This window comes from Coffea arabica, chromosome 4e (assembly GCF_036785885.1).
Source record: "Coffea arabica cultivar ET-39 chromosome 4e, Coffea Arabica ET-39 HiFi, whole genome shotgun sequence".
Taxonomy (NCBI): domain Eukaryota; kingdom Viridiplantae; phylum Streptophyta; class Magnoliopsida; order Gentianales; family Rubiaceae; genus Coffea; species Coffea arabica.
This window is the reverse complement of record NC_092317.1, coordinates 6,914,138-6,932,606: the sequence shown is the minus strand read 5'-3', so window position 1 is coordinate 6,932,606 and position 18,469 is coordinate 6,914,138. Positions and strand designations below refer to the sequence as shown.

Here is an 18,469-nt window from a genome sequence, read left to right as displayed (position 1 = left end):
TCTCTCTCTCTGTCTCTCTGTCCCCTACCTCTTCCCCCTCCCTATCTTTCTATTTATTAATATTCATAAAATTATCAAGAAGAAAGAGATTAATACATTTGATTGTTTTCTTGATGCTAAAAAGGTGAAGAGCTCTCTAAATTTTTTATTATTTTTATTATACAAAGAGGGGGATATTTTCTTCTAAAATTTTTTAACTTAATAAATTGGTTAAATGGTGGGATAAATTGCCTAAAACAATTCTACGGGGTAAGTAGATAATGAGACTATAGTTTATGGGGGTAAAGTGAGAATAACTTTAAGGGTTAAACATGTCTTTTCACTTTAATTAACAAAGTCCGTTAAATTTAATCATTAGTTTTGAAGGTAAAGTGACTAAAAGATAACGTTATGGGAGAAATTGATAATGGCACAGAATGTTAAAGGGATAAAGTGATAGTAACCCCAAGAGTTACTATGCACGAGATATGCAATATGTAACACTAACACAAAAGCTACGAAACTAGTACTTAAGAAAAAAGCACTTAGAATTCTTCCTTATTACATGGTTTTCCCCCATTTTCCAGGGAGATTTCCTTATTACCAGCATTACATAGAATACATCCAAGAAAATCAACTGATCTCGAATCTCATGATTTTCATGCCTGCTTGAATACGACCCTGAGTGGATAATCGATCAGAAACAAACGTCTTTCCCCATTCTGGTACAATATGCCAACATCTTTGCAAATAACATCACAATAGCTGCAGACTGTGGGACAATAAACAAGCTTGTAGTCATAACCAAATTTTTGAATTTTGAACCAGCTGCCTAAAGTCGCAGGACCAGGATTTCCAACAACTCCACCGATGGATACAAAACTATCAGCCGATGGGTCAAGATAATTATCAACCCTCCAAACTGGAGATTCGCCACAGGTTTCTGGATAAGCAAATTGGATGTTTAAATCTGTCGAGATACGAACAACACCATTTCTCGGTTTCACAGGCGAAAATGTCAAGGGGATGCCATTTCTTTGCGCAGACAATTCTTGAAACACGCCAACTGGGCAAGTGTCATTGCCAATGCTCGATAATGTAAGCCCTCCACCTCTGAACCTACCGCGGACATTGGCAGGTAATATGTAGTAGTAGAGGTCAGTTCGAAGCACATTTCCAGCAACATCGAGCACTGGATCGGGTTCAGCAGCTGAAGCGAAGGAGGAGACTGTGGAAATGCAAAATGGAAGGAATGAAATCAAGAAGAGTAGAGATATCTTCATTGCTAGTACTTCTTAGCTTATCACTCAACCAAGAAAAGATTGCAGTGTTTGAGGATGTGGAAAATGGCTACAATCTTCTGCTTAAATAGCTGATGCCAGTCCAAATGGGTTAAGTATGTCATGTACTATAAAAACACTGGAGGGTGTGGGCAGCCTGAAATTGATTTTCCGAATACATTTGTTACATTTCCATTTTGATTGGATAGATTTTGACTGATTTGATCGCTCTGAACTGATTAATTCTATCAAGTTTGTATAAACAAACAGGTAGATTCAAAACCAATTAAAAGCTACAGGCGGGCTTTTGCTACCGTTTGAACTTGATCAGGGATGGATTGCAGACTTTTAGGTCAGCCAGCACTCAGGAGTAAGATCTTCATTGCCTAAATGTCGCAGTAATATTACTGTGAACAAGAAGTATGCCAATTTATCTTTTAAGCTGGTCCAAATCTTAGTACTTCGGCCAATTGTAACATGTGGAGTGCTTTTGCATCAAGTCAAAGAAATTGATCCTTGGTGCACTTCGTTTTCTGCTTCAAAAGTCTTAACCTTTTTGCCAGTGCGGTTGGAACTACTTCACGTTGTATTTTTTAGTGATGTAAATAATGCAAAAACTGGTCTACTAAAAGAAATAAACACGTGTTCAAATTAAAAACATAAATCTTAGAATTTAATCTTCGAAACAAAAAGAATGCCATTTCTCAATCTCTATTTTAGTTGTGACGATGCCTGCAAACTATAGGGCATTAAACAAGTTTACATCAAAGCAATGTTGTTAAACTCGGATCAGATAGCGATTCAGCTAAACTATTGGGTCAGGGATAAACTGCTCAAATAGGTCGAATCTTTCTCAAAAAAATTTGCCAACATTAGCATGATGCCATAATTATTTTTTATTTTATAAGTTTCAGAAATATTGAAATTAAGATCTTGGTTATATTCTATTAATCATAAAAAATGTGCCAAAAATATTAGACTTTGCAATCAAATATACACCTAATAATTATGTATAAAAATGTAAATTCATAGCTAAAATATGTCCATTCTCCAAAACTACTTGAAAAACTAAATTAAAACAAATTAATGCAAACTGGAATCACTGATACTAAACTAATAAGATGATAGGGATGAAAACATATTGATTTAGAGATCATTCATGAAAGCGAGTAGTTTTGGTATTTTCACTAACTGGATGGCGTTTTCTTATTACTCTTAATAAATAAAAGTGTTAAAATTTAGGTAAATCAAATTTTGCTTGGAAAAAAAAAAGAAAGAAAAATTTGAGAAACGGGTCAATCAGTCAAATTGGGTCATTAGTTTAACCGATTTTTGACGATTTTAACTGATTTTTTACCAAAATAATTTTGTACTACAAATCAGTTCAAAAAGAAAGCTTTTTTGAAAGCTGGTTTACAATCAGACCGATCATACTAGTCAGTCCAGTCTGAATTTAACAACGCTGGATCAAAGCCCAAAATCTTGTCAATCTTCAGCCAACTTCTGTAATAAATTTGATTTGGGTCCGTCAATGTGATATGGTATTGGACCTGGTTTTCCTTCTACCCTTCCTACCTATTTTAGGAATAGTGTCGACAGCTGAAGAATCAAAATGATCAATATGGACAGACGTTACAAGTTTTGGTGAGAACATAATTATTGTTTAGTTCTATTGAGATCCGAATTGCACATTTCTTGTAGTTGACTAAAGTAGAGTTGCCAACAAATCGATTCAAGTCGAATTTTAGCCAAATCAAATTGAGTCTCGATTCAATTTTACCAAGTTTGAACTCAACAAACTCTCAATGTAAAGCTGAACTCGAATTCAACCTCAAATTCAAGTCGAATAGCGTTCAAACTCCAGTCTACTCGAGCTTTCAAAAATAAAAAAAATATAATTATTTTATTTTTTAAAAATAAATAACATGGCAATTTTTCCTTTAATAAATAATAAAATATTAGTGATATATATATGTAATTTTACTAATAAAATAAAAAATAATATATATACATATATAAAATATCAAGCGGCTCATGATCTAACGAGTTAAGTTTTTTCTAAACTCGAACTCGAACTCGAACTCGAATTCAATGTTATTCGAGCTCGAATCAAATTTTGATACCGAATTATGAGCACGAGCAAGTGGCTTGACTCATTTGCAACTCTACCCGAAGAAATTGCCACTGGGAGAGCTGGTTGGCTCACCCGTTGAGTCTTGGATAACCTCCAGTGGGTTACTTTTATCCCCAAGATAACATGACTGGACATTATCAAGTGGGCAAGTTTGTATGAGTTAATGATGCAACGTCAGTGATAACAAGCAACAACAAATTAGACACACTAGCCTACAAGACAAATTCCTCAAAAAAAAAAAATGGCCTACAAGACAAATATTGGACGGATAGAACTTTGAGATTTCGACAAAATAATATCATTAACTAGCTAGTAAAAAAATAGTTTTCCCATTAAGTGGAGATTCAAAAACTAAATACTAATATTTATTTATTATCTAAATGAACATATTTAGGAACGCATAATGCAATGACAAGGTGGCATGTTAAATAAGTAAGATTTAATGGGGGTCAGATGTTTAACAAGAAACTCGTTATTCACTATGTATGATTCATTCCCACTTTTACCCTGGAAATTTTGCATGACTGGATATAAACTTAGCCAATGGTTATGGCAGAACACTAATGTCAAGGCTAATGTCTGTTGAAGTCTTAATTAATAAGAAATTATACTATCAATTCATTAGCATCTTGCGGGCATTCCTGGTACCTTGCTCAGAAATCCCCCCTCAATTTCATTGGATTCCTTGAATACTCTCATTAAAAGAACCGACTAGACATACCTAGGGATGGTAATGGGGACAGGTGACCGCGGGCACCCGCCCCGCGGGGCTAATGGGGCGGGGGAGTGGACCCCCGCTCCACCACCCGTTTTAAAAAAATAAATATATAAAATATATATATGTATATAATTATATATATAATATATAATTTAATTAGTTACAAACTTATGATAATGATATTATTAGTTATATGTATTATATGATGTCTATTAGTATATATAATATAATTGATATTATTAATTATACTAATAATTATATATGTGTACTAATACAAATTATTAATTGGTTATACTAAATTTACTAATACATTTATACTAAATCCCTAATTACACTTAATACAATAACATTTTTTTCTTAAAAAAAGCACAAGCACAATAATGAATTAGTGATTGTATTTGTGCCAAAAGTGAAAACTTGACTACTTTAGTTATATTTATTTCATCATGTTGGATTGTATTCAAATAATTTTTGTTCGATTGTTTTTATAAGTTTCAATTGTAAAATTACAATGAATAATAATTTGATGATGTGTTGATATTTTAGTACTTGATTATTTGCTAAAACTTAACCATAATAAAATTATACAATAAATTTCTATTAGCCCTGCGGGAGCACCCGGGGGGGAAGCTGGGTGGGGTGGGATGGGGACAGGGCGGGGGGAGCGGGGGACGGGGGATGGGGCGGGGGCGGAGGGAGTTTGTATCCTAGACATACCACACCTAAAAAAGCGCCAAATGTTGATGCCAGTATAACTGTTTTACGCCTTGACTTATTGACAGGGGTATTTTGCACCTTAACAAGGAGAATTGTATCATTAAGTGATCTTTCTTTCTTAGTAATAGAAAATACTTCATTTAATAATAAGCAATAGCCCTTGCTTCTAGGATAATGCTACAGTGACGATCATTACCATAACTTGTGAATATTTTAATTAAAATACTCATACAATTGGTTAATAGTGGTCCCAACATTCAAGATCGGTATCTTTAACGACAATTGCACAACTATTCATTCAGGTTACCAATATTCAAAGTAACATCGGATGATAATATGGTAAATTTGGTAATAAAATTTGGTAACTTATAAGTGTGATATGAAATTTACTCTTTAAATACCGAACATTACTACTTCTCCAATGAAACTTAGTACTTTATAATTAGCAAGTTTAATTCAAATAAATGTAAGCTTTTGTTGAAAAATGATAAGTTTTACAAATAAAATGGTAAATTGGTGAAGTGTCCAAATTTATTACTTTATTTCACAAATTTACCATTTTACTTAAGAAAGTTACAATAATTATAATTAGTAAGCTTAATTCAAATAATGGTAAGTTTTTGTTGAAAAATGAAAAGTTTTACAAATAAAATGGTAAATTGGTGAATTGCTTAAACTTACCACTTTATTTGCTATCAATTAAAGTAAATCCCACAGATCCCCGCTGGTATACCTTTAAATGCCCACCAGGCCCAACCACTACTGTACCCGTGCCATTGATCAACACGGCCCCAGAGGCATTGTTTACCTTTCCCACCTTTTTGACGAAATATCCCATGGTAGGAGTCAAGTCAACCAAAAGAAAAGGATATGTAATTTGAGCATTTATAGGTCATGTAATTCTTCAAATAGTATTCCACTTTATCTTTTGAGTTCCAAATTAACTAGCTTTTCAATTTTACAAAAGCATTTTTGTCATAGCGAGATGATATTAATCACCGTTAATTTCATCACCAGAATCTAGCTTCCTAAGCAGACATCCTACACTTGATTGCAGAAATTTAAATCTCAGAAAATAAAACAAACTTTTAAATATTAAAATTTTTCCCTCCCCCAAATTAGAAATAATTGGGTACGCATTTGCAAGTTGCAATAGCCAATAAGGTTTGTTATAATTATATCTAGAGCAAATTGTGTAGCAAGTCAACGTTATGAAGGATAACGAATATATATGCCTTTTACTGTTGTAAGCTAAGATGGAATAGTTAGTGGATTTCCTACCGACTTTTTTAGAATATAAGAAATGGCCGAATGGTACAAAAATTTTCCCAAGATATTATTTGACAAGAAAACTAGGTAAAAGTAACAAAATCATGCTTCAAAAACCTCAAAAACTAAACCACAAAGCATCAAATTGTGACAACATCTCTTGGGTGCAGATGCCGTTTTTCTGCATTCAATGATCAATCCATCATGCCTTCTTGAGAATGCAACCTTGAAAGGATCATGATCACTCAGAGCCAAACTCTCTTGCCGCACCGGAAAAGAATAAGGTGTTTGGATAGTAGATTACTTGTTGTAGCCCCTCCAAGTAAAAGGTGTGTGAAAAAAGGGTTAAATGCAGAAAACTCCGGGAACTTTCATACCCGTTGCACAATACATTCTGAAATATGTTTATAGGCACTTTGTATCCAAGTCCCACTGAAAAGTAACGGATATTTACACACCGTTTGCTTTATCACACAAATGACAACTTTATTCTCAGAAAATAATTGAGCGGACAAAAGAGCCCTTCGTCCCAATCAAACTGGCTTAGACCATGGAGATGCTGCACTGGTTTCGCAGCTCCAACACCAAAAGCTGACGCTACTTATTGAGCTAGGAGCTGGAGAGAATGACAAACACAAACATGAGAGGCATGTGGGCGATGCTGATTCTATTAGTCTCTCTTCAATGCACATTTCTTCCATGTTATATTGACTCTAGAATTCTTCTTTCGACTTGTGCTGCAGGGAACGAGACTGCAAGCCCTGAAGTTCCCCGGGAATCTGCCAAGCTATGCCCATCTTCTGAACCATGGGATAGCACGAGAAGCCCCTTTGGCACGAGATCCAGAATGCGTTCCCTCGCTTCTAACCCGAATCGAAGGGGCACTGGGCACAAGTGAAATTTGTTCCTACTTGGAAGTCTACCAACGAAAGTTGATTTCCAGTTCCATTTCGGTGTATGAATAGAGTCTAACAATGCAACTGCAGCATGTTATACGCATTCCAGTATAAGTAGAGATGTGCTGTGTGCCATGGAAGTTGGGAATACAAGTACTATTTTGCACCATTCAGCCAGTGACTGGCCCCTTGAGCAAGTGGAACAGTTGGCTTTTTTGGAATTAAGGTACTGTGAGGAGAAGCGACTCAATCAACCAGACCTAGTGGCAGAAGTTTGGCCTGCAATTCATGAGTAGTGGTGCTGCAGCAAGTGATTGGTGATTAGAGTGCCTTAGGGAGGCCTAGTTAGGAAATCACAATATTTGCCTGAATAATTGCATCATTTCTTGTTTTCAAAGTCTTGTGTACAGAAAAGGCTGTCAGCTTTTAAGCCTTTTTGCTTTTCGCTCATATGCTTGTTCTGGGTTTGAATTTGTAGGAAGTAATGAAGGATCCACACATAGCAGCTGATGGTTTTACATATGAAGGCGATGCAATAAAAGGATGGCTGAACAGCGGCCACAAGACTTCACCTATGACACACCTACAGCTCGATCATTGCGACCGGCTTCCTAACTGTGCTCTTTACTATGCAATTCAGGAATGGCAACAAAGGTCCTGAAACATTTTCTTGCATGCAATATTTCTCGTGAGGTAATTGTGCATCTGTGAAGAAGAGGAAATACAAGGGGAAAAATTATGAGAAGTGATAGTAGGTGGAGACATTTATATTCGTTGGAAAGAGGGCAATTCTATCAGCAAATTCAACGGATAGAAAGTGCAAGCGACACGCTTTGTTTCACCGTGAAATGTGTGAACGGTCGTTTTCTTAGGGTACAAAGTGCCTATATACATATTTCGGGGTGTATTGTGCAACTACTATAAAGGTTCATGGGGGTTTTCTGCATTTAACCCTTGAAAAAATCATGATCACTCGAAGCCAAACTCTCTTATGTGTTTGTATAATAGATTATTTGAAATAATTTTGTGAAAAAATACCGTAGCTTTTTTTTGACATGATGTATGTGAGATAAAAAGGTGATTGAAAAATAATTTGATGATGCAAGCAAGTCAATGTGTGTAAATAAAGAAATAATGTGTAATCTAAACAAACTAGACCATGTGCCGTTACGAAAAAAAACTAGGCCAATGTCTTTGCAATTCACTTGTGAAGGATAACTGCGTTTTTGTGACGACCCCACCTCCCCCTAAGGCGAGCCAAAGGGTTCGGCGGACCGCCTGCCCAACTCTCGCCAGGACTCACTCACTCGTATCACGTGCATACATTCATGGACCATAAATAGCGTCGCAATTCAAGCTTAGAATTTACATTGATGAAAATCAAGGTACAAAGCCTCAATATACTCAAACTGGTTCAGGGCGTATACAATCCAAATACAAAATATTCTATTCGAGGAATAGCGCGAGTACAAGTCAAAAGTCGAAAATCAAAACAACTAAATTACGCTAGTCTTTACATGTCTCATGCCTCGCTCGTACCTCCTGTAAGGAAAACAAATAGCGTGGTATGAGCTAAAAGCCCAGTGAGGTTCCAAATAGCAAATTGACCATTATTTATAAGTACAAGTTTTCGATATAGCAAAGTAACGAGCATGAAGAGTTCATAAACGTGAGCAATAACACGTCAAATAAAAATCTCAAAATGAGCGAGTGTAAAAGTTTTTCAAAATCAATAATAATCCAATAAGCAATAATCATTCCAAAGCATAAGGATACGGATGGCTCTCAGGAGCCAACTTCCCATTTCATCATCAGGAGCTTGATCACGTAATAGCTGACACTCCGTCAACTTTCAAGTAAAGAAACCAATCCAGTAGAGCACCACTTACACGACTCTCCGTCCACCATTCACACCCCCTACTGGGCCCAAAATCCTCAATAAACACGGGTGGTAATACTCGAGTATACCGATTAGTCGAGAAGATATCACTCCACTCGACAAAACAAGAGACCCAGGGTTCGTTACCCAATCGACCAAGCCCTTGCCGGCTCGACTTAAGTAACTCGCCACAGGGTTTCTAGAATTCCAGGAAGTGCGCGCATCATAAACAAGTATGTCAAGTCAATTGCAACAATAAACAAGTATATATCATGTAAGGGCAAGTGCGATAAAGTACACTCTTGCCCTAACAATTCACGCATGTGGCATGTCATCATATTGGTCACGTATCAAGTACAAGTATCAAGTTCAATTCAGTATTTGAAAGCATTCACCAAAAGATATAGTGCCTTTACTGGTCACTTTCAGGTTATACTCCGGATTCGGAGTCCAAATCTGCGATAAAACTCAGTTTGAGAACTTTGAAACATGACTAGAATTCGAAACTTATACGTTTTGTTCAATAAGAATCAAGAAATGGAAATTCACTTGGAGAGTACTCGTGAAATACTTGCTCACTTTTTGAATGATAAAACTTTGTAACATTTATACTTGAAATTGTCATGCGAGTCGAAAGTACAAGGAAAACGTACTTCGAGCCATCATTATTTCATTTCTCAAGGGTACAAGTTCGGCCAAGTCCTAACATATAACCCTCGATAAACAAGTAGCAAAGGTCCTCGATAGTTCAAGTGATAATCACTTCTAACCGTTACTCAAGTTGCAAGTATAGTTTTCTAGTTCTCGAGCGTAAATTTGGGCAGCATGCCCTTTGTGTTTACCTAATTTTCCAGCCATTTAGGCTTCATTATTTTTCCTCAGCCACAACCCAAAGTTACACATATAAGCAATTCATGTCAAGAGCCGTTCCATAGGCTCACAATATCATAAGAATAAGAATCACAATGATAAGAAGTGCAGAAATACAATCTAGCAAAAGATAGATTCGACGTGTGAATGCGGAAATAACATATCCGAGGCTACGCTTATCGGATTGAGGCGAAACCTATGCCGTTTCGAAGCTAAGACACAGGACTACAATGTTCATGAAGGTCACTTAGTCCAGTTTCTAGTGAAACTTAGTCGAATGCTCAAATTACAAAACCAAAATCTAACTTGTCGGCTTTACAACCGCGTTACACTGTAATGGACATAACTCAGAGTACAAAAGTCCGAATCAGGTGTTCTTCAAGGCATTTGAAAGCTAATTTAGAATACTACAATTTTTATGTTTTGGCAAAAAGCTAAATCAGTACGGACCCTAGTCAAAAAACGTGATAAACTGGACTTAACTGATGAAATGGACTGCTGGGGAAATACTTAAAATAGTAAGGGTATTTTGGACTTTTCATGACCTACGTTGCTCCGATTGAGCTGAAATTTTGTAGGCACCTATAAAATACCATTCTCTACAACTTTCCTTCTTTTACCTAAGGCCAAATCGACCTCTAACATACAGTTACAAATTCGGACAGAATGTTGGGGAAATTTTCCAGATTCTGGAATTTCTAGTTTTTAGTGGAACTTTCCTTAATTTCTCACTCCAATCACTACCAAAACACCTTATAAAACCTCAATTGCAATATATATACATCATACATCAAATTGGGCAGAATTTCCCCAAACCCTAGTTCATCAAATAAAAAGGAAAAAACTTCCAAAACATGATAATCATCCATGATTCCACCACAAAATCAAGTTGCTAAGCTTAATTTAACAAGATTGAAAGTAAAATTTGGAGAGATAAGCTTTCTTACCTTGACTAGAGTTCACTAAGTGTAGCCCAAGCTTTCTCTTTCAAAAACTCACCACAAATCACTAACTAATCACTCAAGTACAAGTTTAATCGGTTTGTTTTGTTTGATTTCTCACTTAGTTGTTGGATTGAAGAAGAAATGGAGTGTTTTCCCTTTGGTGTTTTTCTTCTCCTTCCTCTCGGCCAGCAGCAACAAAATGAGGAGGAAACTTGCTGAATTTTGGAGTTAAATGGATGGTCTTGGTCTTGGGTCAAGAAGCCTTGAGGTGGCGACAAGTGTCGCCACCACCACCTTTCTTTTTTTCTCTTTTTTTCTTGTTATTTTCTAGCCTCAAATTCGGTCAAGCTTGCTGCCAAGAGAGAAGATATTTTGCTCAAGTTCAATAAATTTGTTTGGTAAGAAAAAAAATGGTGGTCAAGCGGTGCGTTCAATCGGTAGTGCGTGGGACCCGCCGGTTCGCGCCGTTTTTCTTAAAAACTCACGTACTAGGGTTTTTACTTCCCATTCACTAACCTTATATCATTGCTCCTAGTCACATATTATTTCTCACTTAAAAGCCACTTTTAATCTCCAAATTTAATCCTTACTCTATACCGAAAATTCATCCGGCGGAAAATCGCGAAAACCCTAATTTTGCTCCAATCTTGAAACCAAACGTGAAACGCTACTTTCTAGGTTTATTTGCACTTATTGTGGAATGATTGAGTAGTAGGGCTTTAATAAATAATGAATAATTTCCAAATAATAGGGTATTTTTAAGAAAAACGTGAAGGTTTTGCAATTTCAGTGATTAAAATTAGGGTTTCTATTAAAATATGAGACATTTAATAAAACCAAGTAAACTAGGGTTTCTGATTAAACATTTAGGGTTTCTAGTCTTTTAAAACAAAATAAGATTTTAAATCAAACCCAAAAAAATACACTTTAGTATCTTCTTTACCCACAACCTCCTTATTTTTTTTTTTTTTTTCGGGGTGTTACAGTTTTGAGACAAAAATTTCTTAGCAATCCTTCATTCTTAATAGGGATAATTTAGAAACCTCCCCTGAGATTTCTAACAATTCCACCGACCTCTTCTAAAATTTGAAAAATTACACTAACCTTCCTTGAGGTTTATGATTTGGTATAAAAATCAGTCCATCTACGAAAAAGTATGATTAAAAAATTACTTCCAAGAGAGAAATGAAAATTTTGTTCCACAAATGCCCCTTATGCATTCCAGTCAAGGTGTATTAGTAAAAAGAATTATCAGTTGCAAACAATTATCAGTCAAGGTGTATTGTAGTTATGATGGTCTCAAAAAATTTCATGATTTTCAACTAAGATTATATAACTTTTAAATATTAAACTGAAAATAGTAGAGATTCTTTAACAAATTTAGGTTTTGCCTTTTGTGATTTTGTACAAAAAAGAATTTCAACTTTTGCCTTTCTTCTACATCTTTTCTCAATCACTTCCACGAAATTACTCTGATGATAAGACCATCTCTTTAGTTTTTAAACCAGGGGAAAATATCCTTAAGAACATATTTGCTTTTCTATTTCTTTCGACTGTGCTTCCTTTGTTTTGCTCGAGTCTTTCTTGTGTACGATTGAAATGTGGTCATGCCAAGTCCTATGAATCACAAAATGAAACTAATTGGTATAGCAAATTCGCACCATTTTATATCTTCCACAATTCTATTTATGTTGTTAGCAGATAATTTTGTTAATTAGTTGATTGTGCCATCATTACTTAATTCTTAGATTATAGTTTCTAATCTCAGATAACGTGTTTGCGTTCATCAGTAATTTCACGCTAAGTGATGTCAGCAAATAGGCCCCTTATTCTACCACATGAGATCAGTGTTATTTTTCATATCTCCAGAGAGGTCAGTGAAATTGTTAGAAACCTCAGGGAGGTTTCTGAAATTATCCCTTCTTAATTCCATACAGTCAACCTTATGAAGAATAAAGAATGGGCCCATGAGGCCATAACGCGTTGGAATGTGATCTTCATTTTTTAACTCGTGTTAGCCGCAGTGGAATGGTTACTGGATTTCCTACGAACCGTTTCTTTCTTTCTTTCTTTCTTTTTTTGTTTTTTGCTTCAATACTTCCCACTACATATTTAATTTCTAAAAGGCACCCAAGTAATACAAAATTTTTCTCAAGAAATTATCAAACAAGAATTGAGTGGGAAACCAAATATAGGTAGCAAAATCATGTTCAAATAGTTTAGTGATAATTTTGAACATTTTCTGTAGTTACAATTATTGCCTTATTATGAACTTACGAAACAAGAAAGAGCAAGCAACTTCAGATAGTTTACTTGCATATTTTATACATCAACAAAAGCAATTGAATGCTTCCTTATTACATGGTTTTTTCCCATTTTTCCAGGGAGGCTTCTTTATTACCAGCGTTTTCTGTATGTATGTATGTAATGCATCTAAAATCACATCTTTATGCCTGCTTGAATACGACCCTGAGTGGATAATCAGTCGTGAGATGCAAACGTCTTTTGCCATTCTGGTACTCTATGCCAACATCTTTGCAAATAACTTTACAATAGCTGCATACCGCGGGACAATAAACGAGCTTGTAATCCTGATAGCCAAATTTTTCAATCTTGAACCAGCTGCTTAAAGTCTTAGGACCAGGATTTCCAACAACTCCACCGATGTTGACAAAGCTGTCACCGGATGGATAAACATAATTACCAATGCTCCAAACTGGAGATTGGCCACAGGTTTGTGGATAAGCAAATTTGATGTTTAAATCTGTGGAGACTCGAACCACACCTTTTTTCGGGTTCACAGGCAAAAATGACAAGGGGATGCCATTTTTTTGCTCAGACATTTCTTGAAACACAGCCGCTGGGCAAGTGTTCTTGCCAATGCCGGATAGTGTAAGACCTCCACCTCTGAATTTGCCAAAGACATTGGCTGCTGGTAATATGTAGTATTGGCGGTCAGTTCGCAGCATCTTTCCAGCTACATCGAGCACTGGCTCGGGTGCTTCGGCAGCTGAAGTGAAGGAGGAGTTTGTGGAAATGGAAAAGACAAGGAATGAAAGGATAAAGAGTAGTGATGCCTTCATCATTAGTGGCACTTCTTAGCTTATCACTTAACAAGTAATGATTTGAGTGTTTGATGATGTAGAAAATGGCTCCTACCTTCTGCTTATATAGCTACTGCCTGCTAAAAAAAAATTCAGGTTGCATGTACCGTATCTACGACAATGGAGCTGTGGGCTGCCTGAAACTGACTTTCCGAACACAGTTTCTTCCATTCCAATTTTGATTGGACGGAATTTAACTCGTTTTATTGCTTTAAGCTAATGAATTCTGTCCAATTTGTCAAAGAAACAGGTATATTCAGAAACAATACAAAGCTACGGGCGGGCTTTAACTACTGTTTTAACTTCTTCAGGATCAATTTTCTTATACTTCTTCAGGTCAGCCACAAATACGTACTCAGGATTAACATCTTCGCTGGCCTAAAGTCAACTGGAGTAATATTCTTGTGTAATTATTTAAGTAATAATATGCAAATCTATCTTTTAAACTGGTCCAAATCTTAGTACTTCAGCCAATAGTGCTGTGGAACGCGTCCCAAGACGTCGGTATTTTCACAACATTTGTGAATTGCTTCATTATTGTTTCTTAAGTAATTTTAAATTAAATTTGACCACTACGTATTTTAGTGTTTGATGTTTAATATCTCAATCTCTCTCAACAGTTTGTGCTGCAGGTCAACTTCATCTCTTATTCCTGATTCTAAAAGCTACGTTCTCAAACGACATTACTAGCCTTTTGTTGTAAATTAAGTCTTTTCGCAACTATTATGTAAAAAATTAATCTTTCCTACATTGATATTATTTACCCTAACTGGTGTTCAAGAAGGTAAGTAAAAATCCACTGTTTAAGTGCAAAAAAAGAAAAAAAATAGCAAAACAACCAGAATTAAATAGTGTAAAGAAATAACATGGTACTTCTATTTGTATCTACTACTGCATATATCATCCTGCACGTGTTATGGGAAGCAGAACTCTTTCTTTGAATATTTATACTTTGTGGAAAAATTATATTTCACCCCAAAAAAGAAAAAAGAAAGAAATAAAGGAACATATGATTTGAAGCGAAATAAAATATATAGATTATATTTCACTTACTTTATTTATCGTTAAAAAGTAACATAGTTAATAAGAGTTACAACGCATGAGATATGCAATATGTAACACTAACAAATATAACTAGTACTTAAGAAAAAAGCACTTAGAATGCTTCCTTATTACATGGTTTTCCCCCATTTTCCAGGGAGATTTCCTTATTACCAGCATTACATAGAATACATCCAAGAAAATCAACTGATCTCGAATCTCACGATTTTCATGCTTGCTTGAATACGACCCTGAGTGGATAATCGATCAGAAACAAACGTCTTTCCCCATTCTGGTACAATATGCCAACATCTTTGCAAATAACATCACAATAGCTGCAGACTGTGGGGCAATAAACAAGCTTGTAGTCATAGCCTAATTTTTGAATTTTGAACCAGCTGCCTAAAGTCGCAGGACCAGGATTTCCAACAACTCCACCGATGGATACAATGCTATCAGCCGATGGATCAACATAATTATCAACCCTCCAAACTGGAGATTCGCCACAGGTTTCTGGATAAGCAAATTCGATGTTTAAATCTGTCGATATACGAACAACACCATCTTTCGGTTTCAAAGGCGAAAATGTCAAGGGGATGCCATTTCTTTGCTCAGACAATTCTTGAAACACGCCAACCGGACAAGTGTCATTGCCAATGCTCGATAATGTAAGCCCTCCACCTCTGAACATGCCGCGGACTTTGGCAGGTAATATGTAGTAGTAGAGGTCAGTTCGAAGCATATTTCCAGCTATATCGAGCACCGGCTGGGGTTCAGCAGCTGAAGAGAAGGAGGAGACTATGGAAATGAACAATGGAAGGAATGAAATCATGAAGATGAGTGATATCTTCATTGTTAGTACTTCTTAGCTTATCACTCAACCAAGAAAAGATTGCAGTGTTTGAGGATGTAGAAAATGGCTACAATCTTCTGCTTAAATAGCTGATGCCACTCCAAATGCATTAAGGATGTCATGTACGTACTATAAAAACGCTGGAGGTGTGGGCTGCCTGAAACTGATTTTCCGAATACATTTGTTACATTTCCATTTTGATTGGATAGATTTTGACTGATTTTATCGCTCTGAACTGATTAATTCTATCAAGTTTGTATAAACAAACAGGTAGACTCAAAACCAATTAAAAGCTACAGGCGGGCTTTAGCTACCGTTTGAACTTGATCAGGGATGGATTGTAGTCTTTTAGGTCAGCCAGCACTCAGGAGTAAGATCTTCATTGCCTAAATGTTGCAGCAATATCACTGTGAACAAGAAGTATGCCAATTTATCTTTTAAGCTGGTCCAAATCTTAGTACTTCGGCCAATTGTAACCTGTGGAGTGCGTTTCCATCAAGTCAAAGAAATTGATCCTTGGTGCACTTCCTTTTCGGCTTCAAAAATCTTTAACTTTTTTGCCAGTGGGGTTGGAACTACTTCATGTTGCATTTTTTTAGTGATGTAAATAATGCAAATACTGGTCTACTAAAAGAAATAAACACAAGTGTTCAAATTAAAAACGTAAATTTTAGAATTTAATCTTCAAAACAAAAAGAATGTCATTTCTCAGTCTCCATTTTAGTTTTAACGATGCCTGCAAACTGTAGGACATTAAACAAGCTTACATCAAAGAAATGTTGTTAAATTCAAACCGGATAGCGACTCAACTAAACTATTAGGTCAGGGGTTAACTAATCCGATTTGTCGAACCTTTTTCAAAAAAGTTCACTGACGTTAGCATAATGCCATAATTATTTTTTATTTTTATAAGTTTCAGAAATATTAAAATTAAGCTCTTGGTTATATTCGGCTGATTATACAAAATGTTCCAAAAATATTAAACTTGCAATCAAATATACACTTAATAATTATATATAAAAATGTAAATTCATGACTAATATATGTCCATTCTCCTAAACTACTTGAAAAATTAAATTAAAACAAATTAATGCAGCATGGAATCACTGATGCTAAACTAATAAGAAGATAAGGATGAAAACATCTTGATTTAGAGATCATTCATGAAAGCGAGTGATTTTGGTATTTTCACTAACTGGATGGCGTTTTCTTATTCTTATTATTAAATAAAAATGTTAAAATTTAGGTAACTCAAATTATGTTTAAAAAAAAAGAAAAAAAAGTTTGAGAAACGGGTCAACTAGTCAAATCAGGTCACTAGTTTAGCCAAATTTTAATGATTTTGACTGATTTTTTTCCAAATCGATTTTGTACTTCAAATCAGATTGAAAAAAAGGCCAGTTTACAGTCGGACCGAGCGTACCAGTTAGTCCGATCCGAGTATAACAACACTGCATCAAAGCCCAAACTCTTGTCAATATTGAGCCAACTTCCGTAATAAATGCGATTTGGGTACGTCAATGTGATATGGTATTGGACCTGGTTTTCCTTCCATCCTTCCTACCCATTTTAGGAATAGTGTCGACATTTGAAGAATCAAAATGATCAATATGGACAGACGTTACAATTTTTGGTGAGAACATAATTATTGTTTAGATCTGTTGAAATCCGAATTGCAAATTCTTGTAGTTCACTAAGGTAGAGTTGCAAATGAATCGAATCGAATTGAATTTCAATTCAATTTTACCAAGTTTGAACTCGATGAACTCTCAATGTAAAACTGAACTCGAGTTCCACCTCAAATTCAAATCGAGTCGTGTTCGAACTCGAGTCTACTCGAACTTTAAAAAATAAAAAATAATTATTTTAATTTTTAAAAAATAAATAAAATAGCAATTTTTGCTTTAATAAATAATAAAATATTAGAAATATATATGTAATTTTATTAATAAAATAAAAAATAATATATATATACATATATAAAATATCGAGCAGCTCGTGATCTAACGAGCTATATTTTTTTATGTTCGAGTTCAAGTTCGAATTTGATTCAAGTTTAATATTGTTCGAGCTTGAATCGAGTTTTGATTGAACTGAATTTCAAGCGCACGCGAGCGACTTAACTCATTTGCGACCCTACTCGAGGAAGTTGCCACTGGGAGACCTGGTAGGCTTACCGGTTGAGTCTTGGACCACATCCAGTGGGCTACTTTTTTCCCCAAGACAACCTGACTGGACATTATCAAGCGGGCTAGTTTTGTACGAGTGTTAATGATGCAACGTGAGTGATAACAAGCAACAATAAATTAGACACACTAGCCTACAAGACAAATTCCTCAAAAAAAAAAAACCAACAAGACAAATATTAGACGGATAGAACTATGAGATTTCGACAAAATAATATTATTAACTAGCTAGTAAAAAAATAGTATTCTCATTAAGCGGAGATTCAAAAACCAAATACTAATATTTATTTATTATCTAACTTAGGAACGCATAATGCAATGACAAGATGGCATGTTAAATAAGTAAGATTTAATGGGGGTCAGATGTTTAACAAGAAACTCGTTATTGACTATATATGTATGATTCATTCCCACTTTTACTCTGGAAATTTTGCATGACTGGATACGAACTTAGTCAATGGTTATAGCATAACACTAATGTCAATGCTAATGTCTGTCGAAGTCTTAATTAATGAGAAATTATACTATCATGCATTAGTAATTTAAATAGCCGCTAACATTAGTAATTTTCATATTTCATATACTTCGATCGGATAGTC

General features: G+C 35.4%; 3 protein-coding genes across 3 annotated transcripts; all 3 read right to left on the bottom strand.

Moving 5' to 3' along the window:
* Window positions 1-638: 638 nt before the first annotated feature.
* Window positions 639-1,262, bottom strand: LOC113738857 (kunitz trypsin inhibitor 5-like). The gene has a single exon (XM_027266135.2). It carries the CDS (start codon window positions 1,260-1,262, stop codon window positions 639-641), a length of 624 nt encoding a protein of 207 aa, XP_027121936.2.
* Window positions 1,263-13,133: 11,871 nt separating this feature from the next.
* On the bottom strand, window positions 13,134-13,808 carry LOC113742124 (kunitz trypsin inhibitor 5-like). The gene has a single exon (XM_027269840.2). It carries the CDS (start codon window positions 13,770-13,772, stop codon window positions 13,134-13,136), a length of 639 nt encoding a protein of 212 aa, XP_027125641.2. The 5' UTR covers window positions 13,773-13,808.
* A 1,252-nt stretch (window positions 13,809-15,060) lies between these two features.
* Window positions 15,061-15,684, bottom strand: LOC113740630 (kunitz trypsin inhibitor 5-like). The gene has a single exon (XM_027268174.1). The coding sequence runs from the start codon at window positions 15,682-15,684 to the stop codon at window positions 15,061-15,063; it is 624 nt and encodes a 207-aa protein (XP_027123975.1).
* Window positions 15,685-18,469: the final 2,785 nt, after the last annotated feature.